We start from the raw sequence: 17,356 nt of genomic DNA, 5'->3' as shown, positions 1-17,356 counted from the left end.
TTCATATTACATACTCATATATTAGAATTAAATTTTTATTTGGCTTGAGATACTTCCCACGTTTATATTATTTTAAGGATAAAGATTATTTTATATAAAACAGTGAGATGAACATCTGTGGATACACTTATTTTTCATGAATACACGTGTTGCACTGCGATAGTAAGCAAATATTATTAAATGGGGTAAAAAGAAACATTGTATATATAAAGTGCAAAATAAATTATTTGAACAATTATCGTAAAATGTATAGTATATTAGATATGGAGCTATAGTGCTTCTGCATCACTATTACTGAGAGCAACGACGGTGAAGCACATTTCTTCCGGATCACGAGCCATATATTCCTTACAAACACGTGCAGCATCTTCTAATAATCTCTCGGGACAAGTTGAGCCATGATTAATAGGTGCAGGTTTACGTCCATCTAATAAAATATTGTTACGCGACAAGTACTTTTTATACTAAAATTATTATATCAACCGTTATTAACAATAATTTAATTATTATTCTTCTAATATTATTTATTTCAAAACATCTACTAAAGTTACCAATGTAAAAATATTTACCCAATTCATATAACACTCCATTTTTGTGTATAAATGCCACAAAGTGATGGTACACAGGTGTCTCCACACTTGGTGCCTACAAAACATATGTGGTAACGTTTTTTTTTATATAACAAATTACATAGCAAGCATAAGTATCATACCTCTGTCTGCCCTTCTTGTGCCAATTCTTTATGCGTACCACTAATTTCATATGAAGACATTAAAACTTCACCACACTCCGCAAAAGAAAGATTTTTTGATTGCTCTAAGAAAGTTTTTAGAAAACCATCCTGAAGATTTATGCTGCAAAAATGGAAAAGCATAAACTATAGTATTTTACTTAAAGTAAATGTAATTTTGTATTTTCAATCATCAGTTTACCTGTCTAGATTATTTGCAACACTATGTATTAATGCAATTGTTCCACAAGCATTATGAATACATTGTTTCATGTGAAAAACATCTGGATCTTTTGGTTCTGAAGGAATTTTATCACTTTCTTTAACATCTTCTTCTACATCTTCTAGTTTATCATCCTTTTAGAAACATAAAAACATAATGCATATTAATATATGGTGTTTTAAACAAATATAATTATATAGTTTTAATTTTAAACCTTTTTAGATAAAGGATAAAGTAATATAACTGCCAGAACTGGTTTGGGTACAAGTGCTAATAAGTCTGGTTCCAACCCATAGACATCAATAATGCTCCATTCTTTTGGTACACCTAGTTTATGCAAGAACTGTAAACAAATAAACGATCTATAATTCGGCTTAGTAACCAACAAATTATTAACGAATCCGTTTTAACAGAAAAGAAAATTATTCTATTTATGTAAAAATATCTTATGATTCTAAAAATATATATTCACGATACATATGAAGGACACATCGAAGAGTAGAATCAACAATTGAAAGTCATGGTCATTTACCTTTGTCATAACCTAAAACAAAATAGAAATAATTAAGTAATATAACAAAACCTGTGTATTTTTAATTTAGAAATATAAATTCTTACATCTGGATTTGATTCCAAAGGTATCCAGGTAGTCATTATGTACTTTCGTATCTATTGGGTTTGTCGGCAAATTGAGCGGTTTACAAACAGTTTACAAACTAAAGGGTGCGCAGGAGACCCAGCAAAACTCCGAGTTGATTTCAGCGACAGTTGCGGAAAAAGTAGGAAGCTCTAGGACAAAGATAGATAGATCCTTGTCTCTCCAATGATGCTGTGACAGAGAAGAAGATACAACAATCGCAGTAGAGACAAAGACAGAATGATGCCAAACGTTTGTAATTTTCCAAACAGTTATTGTAATTTTATGAGGCGAGGAAGCGACCTTTCCGGTAGTTTTTTTTTAAAACTGTTCCTTATAAAATTCCGCTGCGGGGGATAGTTACACATTTTGCAGTTCGCTTTTGAAACGTGGTAAAAATACGTTTAAAGACAAGACATTTAGTGTGGGTCTTTTTTCAAAAATCTTCAACTATCCTCCGCAGCAGCATTGTACAAGGAACAGTTTAAAGAAAAAGTCAGCCAAAAAGGTTGCTTCCTCGCCTCATAAAATTACATTGGTGTTGTCGCTACGATTGAGACGATTCGTATGCCAACATGGCTGCCTCCATATCGCGCTTTCCACCGTAGTGCTGTTGTCGTCTTCCTTTCTGTTACCGTGTCGACCATCTAAACACGCTTTTCGACTTGGTTCGCAGGTATCCTAGTCGGCTGGGTTGTTTCGCGCACGCGCAGCGAACATGGCATCAATGAAGTATACGCACGACTAAAAAGGTGTGTCTTAATTACCCCCGTATAATGTTACAAATATAATCATTATTTATGGACAAATGTAGGACTGTAAATGTAGGAATGTGATATATTAATGATTTCGCGCTCATAGTCACAATAGCTATAGCACCCCACACCTGAAACCCTGGATACGACACTGTCTCTCTCTCTCTCTCTCTCTCCAAAAAAAGGGCTGACAAGGGAACGGGCCCAGATATGACGCTAATTTTTTGATGAGCCTTTGCACAGGGGAAAAGTGAAGCGAATCATATTCAGTTTTGGGGGTAGACCTTTTATAGTTTACGTCGTAAACTTTACGAGATATTCAACATTGGATTATTATTGGTGCCTAGCGCGAGTTAGAGTTCCGTTGAAACGTTCTTACACTATTTCTTTTTTCACATTGTTTTAAAAATACATTCGTTAAATAGGACTTATTTATAACTAATGTTCTGTTACGAGCCCCAATAGTTTGTAAGATAATTGTATCTACTTTCTTCGTAAGGAGGGCGCGAAGAGAGCAGGAGACATACCGTGTTTGAGGTTAATATCGTAAAGAGATCGAAAGGCTCTCGCGGTTTCACTGAACGGATAGGAAACCCAAAAGATCGGGATCCTATCCCAGGCCCACGGGTGAGGTTGCCGTAAATGGCATCCTAGGCCCGGTAGACCAAAGGGGGAAAACGTGAGCGTCTTCCCAAAACTTATGGTCCACCAGCGCGGAGGCCGTCAGGCTGACAATGAGCGAAGCCGCGAGCAGGGCAATAAAACCACAGAGTGGGGAGGATTAACACGGATCCGAGGCTGTCCGTGTCGAAAATCATTTGGGCATTCGGTTTTGAGCTCTTGCCTCGGCAACAATGATATTTTCTCGTGTTCTCCTCTCGCGCTCCTTTCCTGAGTGTGTCCTAAATATGTTCGGATATATTTTTTAAAACAAACAATTTCCATTTTGAATGTATGATGTACATGAACTTGGGTGATAATTTTCGAAAAAGCAGTGGAAACAAAAATTTTAATCACCATGTACATCGAATGAATGCTTTAGATTCACAACTGCAAAATTATTTATTTAATTCTTCTACTAGGAATACCGCTTGATTTACATTAATGATATGTACTCGATTTTTGGATAGCTATGATGCCTACCAAGCATATCTATGTAGAATAGAGATGAATATATTGAAATTCATTATACAAATAGAGACAAGTACAGCAATGTCTTGAAATAAGTAACTCGATCGGGACCGGCGATCAGTCTTCTCGATTTCATAACGACAACACCAATGTAATTTTATGAGGCGAGGAAAAGACCCTTCCGGCTGATTTTTTTTAAACTGTTCCTTATAAAATTCCGCTGCGGGGGATAGTTACACATTTTGCAAATTCGCTTTTGAAACATGCTAAAAATACGTTCAAAGGCAGAAAATTTTTTTTCTTTCAATTTTTTCCAAAAAACGCTTGACGAGACGATAGATTTACTTTCCCTGATTACGAAATGCATAATTATTATATGTTTTTTTCATTATTGTGCTTGAAAAACGGGAAAATCTATCTAGTAGTTCACCTACTTTCCGTTGGTGGCGCCAGTTTGTCTCCTGCGCACCTGTTCAACAAGAGTTTAAAAAAAAACGATTGTCAATTACAGATTATTACGGTTTACAACAATACAGTTATCGAAAGATCTTTATCTTCAAAATTTAATTATTATTTGTACTTGAATTGCACCACGACAAGCTTGCCGAATGTTATTCCCGGTTATTCTCTCGAGCTTTGAGCCATTGATAGAACGTTATTGGCTACTGTCAACATGTTTTAAACAAGCGAAATAATTGATAACGAAATTATCAGTTTGTTTTTATGGAATATTTGATATGTTTTACATTTAACTCAGCGTAGTTACTCTTATTCGTTCTTTATCCGTTGTAACAGTTATTTATAGTCTTTGTTTGAAAAAGTCTGGGAAAGTACCAAATATTTCTTTTACCTTACGTATAATAATAAATTAAAACATAGTAAAGGATTTATAAAATAATTAATTAACTATATGATATAATTATATTAACTTTACCATTTACTTATGAATAATCTTTCCAATTAAACAGCGTATGTATATATACTTAAAATTTTCTTTTAAATTAAACAACCAATAATAAAGGAACATATTAACAATATTTGTCTAATTTAATTTAATATCAAACGATGTAACAAAGTTATAGACTAATTTTTGTATTGTTAAATAATAAAAGAATAACTACTCTTATTAGTTATACGTACAAAATATTTTCAGTAAATACTGGACATATAATGATTCTACACACTTATATTCTACTGATTCTTTGCATACTGTGTGCATCAGTAGAAAAGCAATATATCGTAATAAAATCAGAAGATAGTCGTGAATTAGTCTGGACCCGAGAAGCAAAGACATCTAGATATTTACCATCATGGGATAGTTTAGACAGCCGACCACTTCCAACTTGGTATGACAATGCAAAATTTGGCATTTTTATTCATTGGGGTGTCTTTAGTGTCCCTAGTTTTGGTTCAGAATGGTTTTGGAATAATTGGAAAGGTAACTTATTTTCTTATTTATTAATTTGTATTTTATAATTATAATAAGACTTGTCTTTTTTTTTTAAATTAATGCAATTTAATATACTGCCAGACAAAAGAAATCTGAATTTATCATTTTTAGAGGAAAAAGGTAGTACCAAATATCATGATTTTATGAAACAAAGATATCCACCACAGTTTACGTATCAGGATTTTGCTCATGAATTTACTGCTGAATTTTTCAATGCCACCAAGTGGAGTGAATTATTTCAAGCTTCAGGTGCAAAGTACATTGTATTAACAAGTAAACATCATGAAGGATACACACTATGGCCTTCAAAATATTCCTTCAGCTGGAACTCCATGGATATAGGACCACAAAAAGATCTTATAGGTATTAATCATTTTTAAGTTTTGTGTTTACTATTGTTGACAATTAGTTTCATGTTAATTACTAATAATTTTTAAATCAGGTGAATTGGCAATGGCAATTAGAAGTTCAACTGATTTGAGATTTGGTCTCTATCATTCATTGTATGAATGGTATAATCCTCTTTACTTGTTTGATAAAGAAAATAATTTTACAACAGAGATTTTTGTTAAGCAAAAAATAATTCCTGAATTACACGAGTTGATAAATAAGTATAAACCAGAAATTATATGGTCAGATGGTGATTGGGAAGCATCAGATAATTACTGGAAATCAAAAGAATTTTTATCTTGGTTGTACAACGAAAGTCCAGTAAAGGATACAATTGTTGTTAATGACAGATGGGGTAGAGATATACCATGTCATCATGGTGATTTTTATACATGTACCGATCGTTATAATCCCGGTAAACATTACAATTTCATATCAATGCAATAATCAAAGTTTATAACTTCATCCATTTTTTACATAAAATTATTAGGAATACTACAACCGCATAAATGGGAAAATTGTATGACTATCGATAGAAAATCATGGGGATTTCGTAGAAATGCTGTTTTGTCAGAATACTTCACTTTACCAGAATTGGTAAAAGAGTTAGTAATTACAGTAAGTTGTGGAGGAAATTTATTAATGAATGTTGGACCAACCAAGGATGGTATTATTTCTCCAATATTTGAAGAAAGACTCCGTGGAATGGGTATGATTTTAATACCTACATTCTATTTAGAGGATAGTATATTAAAATGTTGTTTATATTCAGATCAGAACGCAAAATTTAAATTATTCAAAAATAGTTCAATAAAGTGTAATAAGAAAATAATTTTGTAATAGGTGATTGGCTAGCAATAAATGGAGAAGCTATTTACGATACTAAACCTTGGATATGGCAAAATGATACTCTAACTGGGAGCGTTTGGTATACACAAAGCAAAAACCAGAAACAAATTTATGCGCTAATTCTTAGTTGGCCAGACAATGGAAAATTATACTTAGGATCGCTTAAAGTACCTAGTGACACACAGATTTTCTTGCTTGGATGTGCACAACCAATTTTGGTATGTTACATAATAAACTATGAATTTAAAATTACTCCAATTGACATGATTTGTAACTAATATGGAATGATAAATTTTAGTGGGTAAATGAAGGTGAACATGTTACTATAGCCTTACCACCACAATTCCATAAAGGACAACCAGCTTGGGTATTAAAAATAAAACAGAAGTAATATATAATGTCTTATACATGTATGAAAAAAAAGTAATGATTTTTAAAATGCCTTTATTTTATTACAAATAATATATTTTATATGGATCATAAAAGAACTTATATAAATTATGCAGTATTATTTGTCCCCTTTTGTGATTTATAAATGAATTAAAAAATTATACATTGCAAAAATGTAATATTAATTATGATATTTATTTAAATATCATTGCATTATGTAATAGAAAATCGAAACTCTGCTGACATTTACTTATCAGTAGATTGAATGTAGAGTGTTATCTGCTGAAATATTCAATACAGATCTTTGCCAAATCCAATTCGTAAATGCTGCTCCCGAACGCTGTTACCTAGGCTACTTTTGTTATATATATTATATAATATGCATATTTATTGAAGTTGAGCCACTTCATATAAATAAGCTCCAAGTAATTTAGTCTAAAACAAAAGTAATATATACTTATTGAATTTTAGTAAAATAATTATAACAGAGTTAGACATTAATAGTGCTATTATAAATTTAGTCAGAAGATTTATCACTATTAATGTTTAATCAATTGCTAAAATTAATCGTTCACGACGATTGACTATTAAATTAATAAATTATTTCTCTGGCATTGCATTATAATTAATGTATAATAAATCATGACATTGATGTAATTTTTTGTCATTCAATTATTAGTCGCTTGCGACTATCATGTATTACATTAATAGTTATTCTTCAATGCTATTACACCACTGAATAGTCAAGTGCCGTGAGCGATTAACGCGATCATCTATTTCAATTGTAATTGTCATTTCTTACCAACATTAAATTGTCCTCAAGACTCTAACAGACTATATTGTTTAAACAAAAAGTACTTACACCTTCGATATAATTTCGGATGTTTAACTTTTCATTTTGAGAATGTGCTCCATCATCACCAGCACCAACTGGTAAAAGTAATACATTTTTGCCTGTTACTTCTTGGAATGTTAAAGTAACTGGAATCGAACCACCTTCACGCGATAAATCAGGCTCCACTTTATAAACATGTTTGGTTGCTTTTCGACCAGCTATGTAATGTGGATGATTGGGATCTTCAGTCCAAGGTTTTCCTCCATGACCCAGATTAACATTCATTATATTTGGACTACCTCTAGCAGCCCATTTCTTCTTTAAATATGCTGTTACTTTCTCAACAGTATCATCAGGAGTCATGTTTGGTACAATCCTAATTGAAAATTTGCCAATAACTTTTCTTGGAATAACGGTCTTTGCACCTGGTTCACTAAATGCACCCTCTATACCATGAAGTGATAAACTGGGTTGTCTCCATCGATGCATTAACAATTGAATCTGAAAAAATAATAAAACGCATTAATACTTATACTAATAAAACAATTTAATGTCATATCATAAACACATACTTTGTCTTCATTGTGAGCCAATCTACCAGCTCCAACGGACTTCTTAAATTCGGGTACATCAAATTCTATTGTTTTATAGGATGCCAATTCTTCTTTTGTAATTTCAGCAACATTCTCATAAATACCATCAATTAAAATTTTTCCATTAACATCAACCAATGTATCTAACAAATAAATCAAGTCTGCCATTGCTTCATACACAGTTCCACCAAATGTACCACTGTGTAGATCTTTAGCAGCACAAGTTACTTCCACTTGGAAGTAACAGATACCTCTTAAGCCATATGTGATACAGGGCTTAGTGGTACCCAACCAATAATTATCAGATATACACACATAATCAACACCTTGCAAAAATGTATCTTTACGTGCCCAAAGAAGATCATCTAAACCTTCACTACCACTTTCTTCCATACCTTCAAAAACAAACTGTAATAAAAAAAAATAATTAATAGAAAGAAGGTAAAAAAGGAAAGTCAATCAAATTTGAATAATTACTTTAAGATTGACTGGAATATCAAGCCCAATAGCTTTGTAAGCTTGCAGTGCATGTATCCAACAAAGTACAGGACCTTTATCATCTGTACTTCCACGTCCAAATAATTTTTCATCTTTCTCTACAAGAGTAAATGGTTCTGTGTCCCAACCATCTTCTTTTAATGCAGGTTGAACATCTAAATGCCCGTATATAAGAACTGTTTTTTTCTTTGAATCAGATCCAAGAGTTCCTAACAAAGCAGGAGGAAGGGGAATTTCACTTTTGTCTGGAAGTGTTTGTTTCCCTAATTCTACTAACTCTGTAGTAGCTCCAAGATCCTTTAATCTAATTTCTGCCCATTTCATCATTCGAACTATTTCATTTCTATGATCAGGCCATGCAGAAACAGATTTTATAGCTACTGCCTCTCGTAAATTATTAATATATTCTGCTTTATGCTTATCAATGTAACTAAAAATTAAGTAATAATTATTTTAGAATAAAATTAATAATGTTATAAATGCATTAAAATGAAATAAAATTTTGTATGTATAAAGTAACTGAATATTGTTGAAATACCTGAACAAATTTTTCAATGGTGCTGGAATTTCAGAAGCCATTTTTTTATTTTTACTTAAGTCAGACAGTATTCCCAAAGGTAATCAACAGACTAAAGATATATTCTGTGAACACATGTAATAAATTAATCAGTTTTATCTTGTTTTATCTTGTTTTATCAAGTACAGAATGTTTTTTCAAGTAGTGACACATATATTTTGAGTTTGATCAAAAATGTTTTAGAATATGATATAGTAATACGTGGAATATATATATATATATATATGATACATAAAACAATTGGATTACATGATATATTATAAAATAACCAATCAATTTTCCTTGAAGTGGTATTAAACTTATAATGAATTATTATTAACTTAATTTTATTTGATAATTAAGCATCATTACGATTTCCATGGAATCACTATTTGACTGTGCTTTTGTTTAATATAATTTATCAGAAAAATAATACCAGAAACTACAATTTTCTATCACATTTAGTTTAGAAGTTATGTAGATGCCTTGAAAGTTTGATAACATCATATTTATAATGAATATAATTTATAAACTAAATGTAATTGAGAACTGTAGTTTGCAGAATTGTTTTTCTGATAAATTAGATTAAATAAAAACACGGTCAAATGCATTGAAACTTATTCATATACATTCACTGGGTGGCTATGATGATATGATTATTCTTTGAAAGATTTGGGTTTGGGTTTAACTAAAATTAAGAAACAATGTTAATTGTTGAAATGAAGAATAAAGTTATTGAAATATCAACCTCCTAATTCTGATATCGTACGGTCCTGAACGAAAAGTCTAGTTCTATCCTTGTCTAAAAAGGCGTCAGATTACTAAAATCGATTTCCGATCGATTTTACGACCTCACAAGATCCCTACCAGTGACTAATACTATCAAATACCACATGATAAATAGACTATGATAAATAGACTGCGGAAATTTATGCACGATAAATATATAACACGCATATAACATTCATGCACGAAAAATATGGAAAACATGCAAGATATATATAAAATGTAGTATAATAAGGAATATATTAGTATGTTACAGAATATCCGCTATATACGCATATATAAAATACTTTTCACAATTATTCCGATACATTATAGTTCGCGTGACAATAAATTACAAACATGTTCTCCGAATTTTTCTGACATAATTGATCTACATATACGCGGAGAATGGCTCTTTTACGTCACACGAAGTAACCGGTGCGTATTTTAATTTACTCCAATAAAATACTTGAAATCTTCGATCATGTAGAATATCCTACATTTCTTTCTAAGGTAGTATTTAAAATTTTTTAATTTTTTCACCGCGATCACCAGGTATATTTTTTAAATGTATTATACTATACATATGTATTCCGATTGAATTTTGCGATAAAAGCTTCTATCATCGTTATCATTATTATCGTTGTCATTAATAAGAAAATTGGAATCGTTTTTGATCCAACTTAGTATTAATGCTTTTCTACTTTTTCTAACTTTTGGCATTTTTAAAAAAACCAAGAGACTTACTTTTCCACGAAGTGAAGTATTCGAATTTCAAACACAAACTGTCACATCTAACGCTCGATTAGCAATTCGAGGTTACAGAAATTCATATGGCCTGTATTTATATGAACAGTATACAACGATACTTATGATACGAAAGTTTGCTGATAGACGAAAGTATGTAATTTGTCGAAAATAGATATTTCACATAAGCACGGTAAATAACATACTCAAAACATATTATTGTATGTTTTTAAACAGAAATCACGGTATAATCTTTCTTACACCGTGATACAAATATACAAAGCATATGTATTATGCAAAAAATGTATTTTTGTAGTACTCTAACAAAAAAACAAATTTCTGTCCAGGCCCCATTCTTTTAACTGTTTCCTATAAAAATATGCATTTCCATAAACTTCCGCAATCTAATGATAATTCTTGCTTTATCTAAAGTAGAGAGATAAAATCATACTTACTAACCATAGTACACATACACATTCTCCTTTATGTTATCACTGGTTATCACCAAAATGTTACAAAGTCAGAACCAAAACCATAAAACCGACTAAGACAACCTACATAGAAAAAAATAATAAACCGGATTAGCTCTGCATTATACCACGTGCGGCGCTGTAATGTTCCAATAAAAATCCAAAGAGATATTCATCTATGATAATTAATCTTTATAAAACAACCCGTATCTGAAAAAAATTGTTTTAAATACAACCAAGTATATTTCGTAAATGTCAAAATTATTTTCACGTCCCGATGCTGTTCAATTTTAAACAAAATGTGTATTTTACAAAGTATTATAATACACAATGTGCTATTAAACAATTACAATGATGTATAACTCTATCTTGAATAGGTTCAGTCAGGTTCAGTCGAATATTATTTGTGTTTAATTTAGTTAGTGATAATTAAAAGTAACAAGTAGAGGGGAAAAATAAAAATAATAGTAACAAAAATCGTCCAATCAGGCATGCATACGATGAACGTGTCATATTATTTATAAAGCAAGCAAAAGTGAATTATTTTAAAGGAGAAGAAATACTACACGTATCGTCTACTACATCGTCAACATATGAGTCAGAATTCATCTTAATCTGTTCTACGTGTAATATGGGAGTTTGTAAATAATAAGAAGATTATTTTTTTCTTGCTACATTTTGTATAATTTTATGAAATGTCTCGTCATCGAGACGTACGGTCTATGAATTACTCTGAAGGTATACAATACATGCATTTGTATAACAAATTAAATGTTCTATTTTACTTCTTGACATAATAAACATTTTACAGAGTATGAAGGTTATGATGATGTCTATGGGCATTCTGTGGAAGATGATTTCTGTGTATCTCCCAGTGGTAAGTTTTGTTTAATCTGTAACATATTGTACAATTCTGTGGTGATCAAACTGTAGTATTACATTTTATGGATAGAGATAAGTAAAAAATGTTATATGTATGTGGGTTCATAAAAGCTTTATTAACAAGTTGTACTAAAAATATAAAGTATAATCTTATGTTAACAAAATGTCACAGACTTCCAAATATTGTTACTATAGCATACGATAAAAATAGATGAACAATATTTATATAATCTTTTTTATAAGTTGCATTTAACCTTGTAACTATGGTATTCTTTAATTAAAAAGTAGTATAAACAGAGATTAAAAGCAAGAATAACACTCATAACTTTTATTAAATATTGTCTTTCTTTTAAACTATTCATTATTAGTTTCTTAGATACAAATAATTCTTACTTTGGTTGTGATCATGCTTACACAAGTTGTAAAATGTTATTTACAGTGGAGCAATTCTTATTTGATCGAAGCAAGCAACAAAATATGGCATCCTTTATTACGGAGCCAGATATAGAAGAAGATAACGAGGATGGCATAGAACCTACAACACCTAACGAAGAAGACATAATACTCACAGAATTAGAAAAGACTAAGCTTATATCATGTATGGAATCTATCAAGAACATTATAGGAGATGCAGTATCTGACACTGAAATAAAGAAGAAAATTATTCAGTCAAATTTTAATGCAGAAGTAGCACTTGATTTACTTTTAAAAGATTCTTCCCCAAAAAATGGTATATACATTATTATATATTTTCTTATAGTTTGTGTATTACATTGTGCAATTGTATTTTTAGAATCACTTGCAATCAACGAGGATAATGCAGAACACTATCCAGGTATGTTATTCACTCACATTATCTAAGAGTTTGAGATATAAAGTAATACGTATATTTTTTAATGGCAAATAATAATAAATTTTATAGTAAAATGATTTATATTTTAGTAGATGATTATTTCCTGACCTACAATTTTTTCTGTTTCATGTGCTGTCCATAAATCCATCGGTAAGGTAAGATGTTGCATCTACTAAGCCTCAATCTAGTTCATTTATTATACCTAAAATATCATTTAAAAGACAAAATAATATTGAAAACACGACTTTGAATGCATCTATCGCGGAGAATGTAGACAGTCTTAAAAATTTAACTCTTAGTAGCCCTCCCTTTTCCTCTTTATCTGAATTAATAACTAATCACGCTAAGTCAATATCACCAAAAACTGTGAAGGAATCTCAAACAAATTCAAGTACAGTACTATTTAAAACATTAGCAGATTTAACAGCACATCATTTACAAAAGTCCAGTAACTTAATTAATACTACAAATTCTAATGAAACAAATTTTGTCATACCAAAACTGTCGATTAAAAAGGATAGATGTAATGATTTAACTAATACACAACTAGATGTGTGTACTGTTGAAAAAGATGTAAGTGTAATATCAGAATCATTCGATGATGAGGAGAAAGATTATTCTATGAGCTCACTTGAAAAGAGCATATCCAACATTTTTGCTTTTTCTGCAAACTGTCCCAACAGTACAAATAATTTACATAATTTAGAAAGAAAAGAAGATTCACTATTAAATGTAAGTGGTACTCGAACTCCATCACCAGATGATTGGATGATTGATTTGAGTTCTGCTTTGAAAGAAGCTACATTTTTAGTTCCAAATAACTCTAATCACACAAGGTCGAAAGTATTAAAGAGTATTGATAATATCATTCCTGATTCAAAGTTGCACACATTTAATCAAAATTCTGAAATTCCGTGTGTTATTCTTCCTACAACATTAAATTTAAGTTCTTTGAGATATGCTAAACTTCCATATACGACAAAAAATGTATCTCTATTTGCTAGAACATTATGTAGAACATGGAAATTGAAAAAACCAATTCTTAAATCTCAAAAACAACAACATCAAGCTATAAAACGATTTGATTTTTCAGCTCCCTATACACGTAATAAACAAAATCCCTAGAAATATTTAAATTAAATTAGGTACAATGTATTGTAACACTTCACAATAATTTTTATGAATGTAATTTTTAATGCATAAATACAAGAGAAAATCAAATTTATATTAAACGTATAAGACGATGTTAAATGACGTTAGAAAATTACTATTTTGTTTATGTAATTTTATTTATAGTGGTATATTATTTCTATGTAGAAATGGTATGAATTCTCAGGGAATTTAACAAAATTGCTAATAAATTTTCTATTAGGTAAAAAGTTGTCATCCAAATCTCCATTTCAAGTTACAACACCTTCCAATGTGAAAATTATTCCTGCTGGAAAACGACCTGTTGTAAAGGGTTTCAATTTAAGTGGAATAGAGAATACAGATCAGTTGAATTCTCACATTGAAAGTCCCCGTTCTCAAAGTCCATTTTCTGGTTATAACAGTCCAGAAATAAAAAGAAAAGAACATATTGCACCAAAGGAAAAAAAAGTAATTTCTTCAACTACAAACAGCCCACAATGTCAGTCCCCAGTCTTAGGGCACGTGACGCCCGACTTAGATCCTAAAACGAAGCTTAGCGAAGAAAAGGTCGATGCTTTGAAAATATATAAAAGTAAAAGAGGGGATAGCAAAGAACAATTACATCTTGTAGTGGTTGGACATGTAGATGCAGGTAAAAGTACTTTACTAGGACGACTTCTGTGCGACTTAGGACAAGTTCCATCAAGATTGATTCATAAATATCAACAAGAAAGTAAAAAGATAGGAAAGCAATCATTTGCATATGCATGGGTTCTTGACGAGACAGGGGAAGAACGGTGCGTAGAACTTTTAATACAATAACTTTACTTAATAAGTAATGTTAAAGTTATTTCTTACTTCTTTTCTATAGAGAACGTGGGATAACAATGGATATTGGTCATTCCAAATTTGAAACAGAAACAAAATGTATTACTTTATTAGATGCACCTGGACATAAGGACTTCATACCAAACATGATTACTGGTGCCACTCAGGCAGATGTGGCTTTATTAGTAGTAGATGCAACAATAGGAGAATTTGAAACTGGATTTGATAGTGGAGGTCAAACTAGAGAACATGCACTATTATTACGTTCATTAGGTACTGTTTTATGGTATATAACATATATGTAATCTGTATAATGCTTAAAAGTCATTTTTCAGGTGTATCACAGTTAGCAGTGGTAGTAAACAAACTAGATACGGTGGACTGGTCGAAAGATAGATTTAACGAAATAGTTGACAAATTGAGTGTATTTTTGAAGCAAGTTGGATTTAAAGATAACGTTACTTTTGTCCCCTGTAGTGGTCTATCTGGTGAAAATATTGTATCAAAACCTAAAGAGTCTTTATCTAATTGGTATAATTATCACTTTGAAATTCCAGTTTATTTAAACAATTGTAATAAGATGCTTATCAATTGCTTATCAATATCTTTTAATGACAGGTATACGGGACCAACATTAGTCAGTGTTATTGACAACTTTAAGTGTCCTGATCGTCCTATAAATAAACCATTCCGGTTTTCAGTTAATGACATATTTAAAGGCACTGGATCTGGATTCTGTGTTTTTGGACATGTAGAAACAGGCATGGTGTCTTTGGGTGATAAAGTTTTAGTGTCGCCAAGATGTGAAAGTGCAGTAATTAAAGGTATGTTAATTTAAAATTTTAATATTTTGTTTCTATATTTTGTAAGGTGTCCAAACACCTATAATACACTTATAAATGTATAAAAATACATTTTAGGTCTACAAGTAGATGAGGTGTCTATAACAAATGCATTTGCTGGGGATCATGTTGCTTTAACATTATCAGGAATTGACCAACAGAATGTTGGAATTGGAGACATTATATGCAACGTCCAACACCCAGTTCCTATAACAACATCTTTCCAAGCACATGTAGTCATTTTTGCAGTTAAAATTCCTGTAGTGAAAGGTCTTCCAGTAATAATGCATCAACAATCTCTAGTGCAACCTGCCGTGATTACAAAATTAGTAGCTCAACTTCACAGAACTACCGGTGAAATAATCAAAAAGAAGCCACGCTGTTTACCAAAAAATTCAAGTGCTATTGTCGAAATTACAACGCAAAATGCAGTCTGTATGGAGTTATACAAAGATATCAAACAATTAGGTCGAGTTATGCTGCGCGTAGAAGGAACAACTATCGCTGCTGGACTCATTACGAAAATCAAATAATAATACAATATTTGTATTTGTTTCGCATATTCGGAGTCGTAATTATAGAGGAAATTTTTGTCATTCATTTAGAACTATGTAACTATTGTATTTACATATTGATGAAACAATACAAAAGTTAACAAATGTATCATGTTCTTGTTAATTTATATTAATGTATATGTAACATACAAGTTTATTTGCTACAAAGCGCTTAGTTGTTTTCTTAGCATATAATGTGTAACATATTTATAATGATTTGTAACATTTTTAACGTAAAATTAATGTTTAATAAAATCGTTCTTTGAAAATCAGTTGCTTACTTATTTATTGTGTTTCTATGTATTCTCTTTTTATGGGACAACACAGCATAATTATAATATTCATATAAAAATATTAAATGTGAACATTTTAATGGAGAATATCTCATGTTTTACCTTATCTAGCACAACTTTTACATCCAAATGGAACATCCACTGTATTTCCCATGTTAGGTCTTCCTAATCTACGCATTGGTGGACGTGGTGGCCTACATGTAAACATAAATTATTATTATAGTTAGTAAACTATATTAAAAATTAGTTATTATCAATTATTATAGATGATTAACGATTATTCATTGTAATCGTCAATCGTTGTTTTAATTAAAATAGCTCAGCATAATACACAAGGTGTTTCGTCAGAATTATGAATATATTACCCAGATCCAGGTCTATAATCTCTTGTATATTCACTTCCATATTTGTTCATATCAGGGTTGATCAATGTCCTAAAACTGTATCAAATCAATTAATTTAATAAATGTATATGGTCCAAAAATAATAAATATGAGAATTAATATATATTCCTTACAACATAATAACCATGTAAATTATTCCAGTGAAGAATTGAAATAGTCTTTTTAAACTCCAGGGAGTACTATCTAATACGTTTCCGTCTAAAAGTCAATTAAAAATTGGTCTACATAAATAATCGGTATATATAATAATATACATAAGAAATAGTATAACAAACTGTCGATATACAGTATTATACAATACACTAAGGTTACGTTCATTACCATTCGATATATAAACCATGATTCACAATTTTCTTGTAGAACTTTTTCAATAAAATCTTTCAATTAAAATGATCCAGAAGTTTAGTTCAATTACATTAATAATGTTCTATTGCACAGATATTTTACACTTTTTTGACAGCACGAAATCCACGTCAGAAAGAATAACTTGAAGTTTCTCTGATTGCGTGTATACGATATGATAACGATTACGCACACATCGTAGTCATCT

At 30.8% G+C, this 17,356-nt stretch overlaps 5 protein-coding genes across 13 annotated transcripts; 2 read left to right on the top strand and 3 right to left on the bottom strand.

Moving 5' to 3' along the window:
* Positions 1-19: 19 nt before the first annotated feature.
* LOC128895099 (ubiquitin carboxyl-terminal hydrolase) lies at positions 20-1,622 on the bottom strand. 4 transcript variants are annotated; one of them, XM_054157377.1, is made up of 7 exons: positions 1,572-1,622; positions 1,426-1,497; positions 1,168-1,296; positions 933-1,087; positions 713-854; positions 570-645; positions 20-427 (listed from the first exon to the last, which is right to left on the bottom strand). In XM_054157377.1, the coding sequence occupies exons 1-7, from the start codon at positions 1,605-1,607 to the stop codon at positions 270-272; spliced, it is 768 nt and encodes a 255-aa protein (XP_054013352.1). In that variant the 5' UTR covers positions 1,608-1,622; the 3' UTR covers positions 20-269. The 4 variants fall into 4 exon arrangements, with proteins under 4 accessions (XP_054013352.1, XP_054013353.1, XP_054013354.1 ...); XM_054157378.1 differs by having other exon boundaries at positions 1,486-1,497; XM_054157379.1 differs by lacking the exon at positions 1,426-1,497.
* A 2,045-nt stretch (positions 1,623-3,667) lies between these two features.
* LOC128895087 (alpha-L-fucosidase) lies at positions 3,668-6,605 on the top strand. 3 transcript variants are annotated; one of them, XM_054157354.1, is made up of 7 exons: positions 3,668-4,234; positions 4,630-4,914; positions 5,038-5,289; positions 5,369-5,731; positions 5,807-6,025; positions 6,160-6,383; positions 6,464-6,605. In XM_054157354.1, exons 2-7 carry the CDS (start codon positions 4,647-4,649, stop codon positions 6,554-6,556), a joined length of 1,419 nt encoding a protein of 472 aa, XP_054013329.1. In that variant the 5' UTR covers positions 3,668-4,234; positions 4,630-4,646; the 3' UTR covers positions 6,557-6,605. The 3 variants fall into 3 exon arrangements, with proteins under 3 accessions (XP_054013329.1, XP_054013328.1, XP_054013327.1); XM_054157353.1 differs by having other exon boundaries at positions 3,668-4,445; XM_054157352.1 differs by having other exon boundaries at positions 3,668-4,914.
* LOC128895086 (cytosolic non-specific dipeptidase) lies at positions 6,593-11,101 on the bottom strand. 3 transcript variants are annotated; one of them, XM_054157349.1, is made up of 6 exons: positions 11,009-11,101; positions 9,020-9,123; positions 8,461-8,911; positions 7,963-8,391; positions 7,418-7,891; positions 6,593-6,990 (listed from the first exon to the last, which is right to left on the bottom strand). In XM_054157349.1, exons 2-6 carry the CDS (start codon positions 9,058-9,060, stop codon positions 6,943-6,945), a joined length of 1,443 nt encoding a protein of 480 aa, XP_054013324.1. In that variant the 5' UTR covers positions 9,061-9,123; positions 11,009-11,101; the 3' UTR covers positions 6,593-6,942. The 3 variants fall into 3 exon arrangements, with proteins under 3 accessions (XP_054013324.1, XP_054013326.1, XP_054013325.1); XM_054157351.1 differs by having other exon boundaries at positions 11,005-11,046; XM_054157350.1 differs by lacking the exon at positions 11,009-11,101 and adding an exon at positions 10,550-10,803.
* A 515-nt stretch (positions 11,102-11,616) lies between these two features.
* LOC128895079 (protein HBS1) lies at positions 11,617-16,378 on the top strand. 2 transcript variants are annotated; one of them, XM_054157327.1, is made up of 10 exons: positions 11,617-11,757; positions 11,831-11,896; positions 12,341-12,631; positions 12,695-12,736; positions 12,915-12,990; positions 14,125-14,682; positions 14,757-14,986; positions 15,049-15,244; positions 15,332-15,537; positions 15,634-16,378. In XM_054157327.1, the coding sequence occupies exons 1-10, from the start codon at positions 11,715-11,717 to the stop codon at positions 16,086-16,088; spliced, it is 2,163 nt and encodes a 720-aa protein (XP_054013302.1). In that variant the 5' UTR covers positions 11,617-11,714; the 3' UTR covers positions 16,089-16,378. The 2 variants fall into 2 exon arrangements, with proteins under 2 accessions (XP_054013302.1, XP_054013301.1); XM_054157326.1 differs by lacking the exon at positions 12,915-12,990 and having other exon boundaries at positions 14,127-14,682.
* On the bottom strand, positions 11,677-17,269 carry LOC128895107 (selenoprotein K-like). Its single transcript, XM_054157389.1, has 5 exons — positions 17,128-17,269; positions 16,920-17,004; positions 16,768-16,842; positions 16,505-16,596; positions 11,677-11,912 (listed from the first exon to the last, which is right to left on the bottom strand). Exons 1-4 carry the CDS (start codon positions 17,144-17,146, stop codon positions 16,506-16,508), a joined length of 270 nt encoding a protein of 89 aa, XP_054013364.1. The 5' UTR covers positions 17,147-17,269; the 3' UTR covers positions 11,677-11,912; position 16,505.
* Positions 17,270-17,356: the final 87 nt, after the last annotated feature.

This window comes from Hylaeus anthracinus, unplaced genomic scaffold (genome assembly GCF_026225885.1).
Source record: "Hylaeus anthracinus isolate JK02 unplaced genomic scaffold, UHH_iyHylAnth1.0_haploid 4, whole genome shotgun sequence".
NCBI lineage: Eukaryota > Metazoa > Arthropoda > Insecta > Hymenoptera > Colletidae > Hylaeus > Hylaeus anthracinus.
This window is presented reverse-complemented; position numbering and strand designations above follow the sequence as displayed.